This window comes from Pterocles gutturalis, unplaced genomic scaffold, assembly GCF_000699245.1.
Source record: "Pterocles gutturalis isolate BGI_N339 unplaced genomic scaffold, ASM69924v1 scaffold5847, whole genome shotgun sequence".
In the NCBI taxonomy this organism is placed as follows: Eukaryota; Metazoa; Chordata; class Aves; order Pterocliformes; family Pteroclidae; genus Pterocles; species Pterocles gutturalis.
The window spans coordinates 326-587 of record NW_010107768.1 but is presented as its reverse complement, the minus strand read 5'-3'; the positions used below and the strand labels follow the sequence as shown (position 1 = coordinate 587).

The 262-nt window shown below is 59.2% G+C and overlaps 1 protein-coding gene across 1 annotated transcript in view; it reads right to left on the bottom strand.

Annotated features, from left to right (window-relative positions):
- PBDC1 (polysaccharide biosynthesis domain containing 1) overlaps nt 1-262 on the bottom strand; it is a gene marked incomplete at its 5' end in the record, with an annotated part of 2183 nt that overhangs the window by 1641 nt on the left and 280 nt on the right. Inside the window, 2 exons of the mRNA XM_010088216.1 lie at nt 11-92; nt 208-262. Of these exons, the coding sequence (XP_010086518.1) occupies nt 11-92; nt 208-262 (137 nt within the window). The remainder of the gene's footprint in view (nt 1-10; nt 93-207) is intronic.

Genomic DNA, 262 nt, shown 5'->3' with positions numbered 1-262 from the left:
AGCCGCCGGCCCCCTGCCCCGGCCGTAGACGACGCTGTTGCAGCCCTCTCTGTTCCGCGCGATTTCAATGGCGTAAAACTGGATTCTGGTGGCTTGAAAGAGGGGGAAAAAAAAATTTTAAAAAGAGCAGATGCGTGGGTTCAGCTTTCCTGCAGCCTCCTGCACCCCTTTTCTCGAGGGGGCAGCTCTCAGAGCCCCCCAGCTCACCGAAGATGGTGTTCTCCTCCGTGTAGTCCTCGCGGCAGTCCAGCCGCAGCAGCGT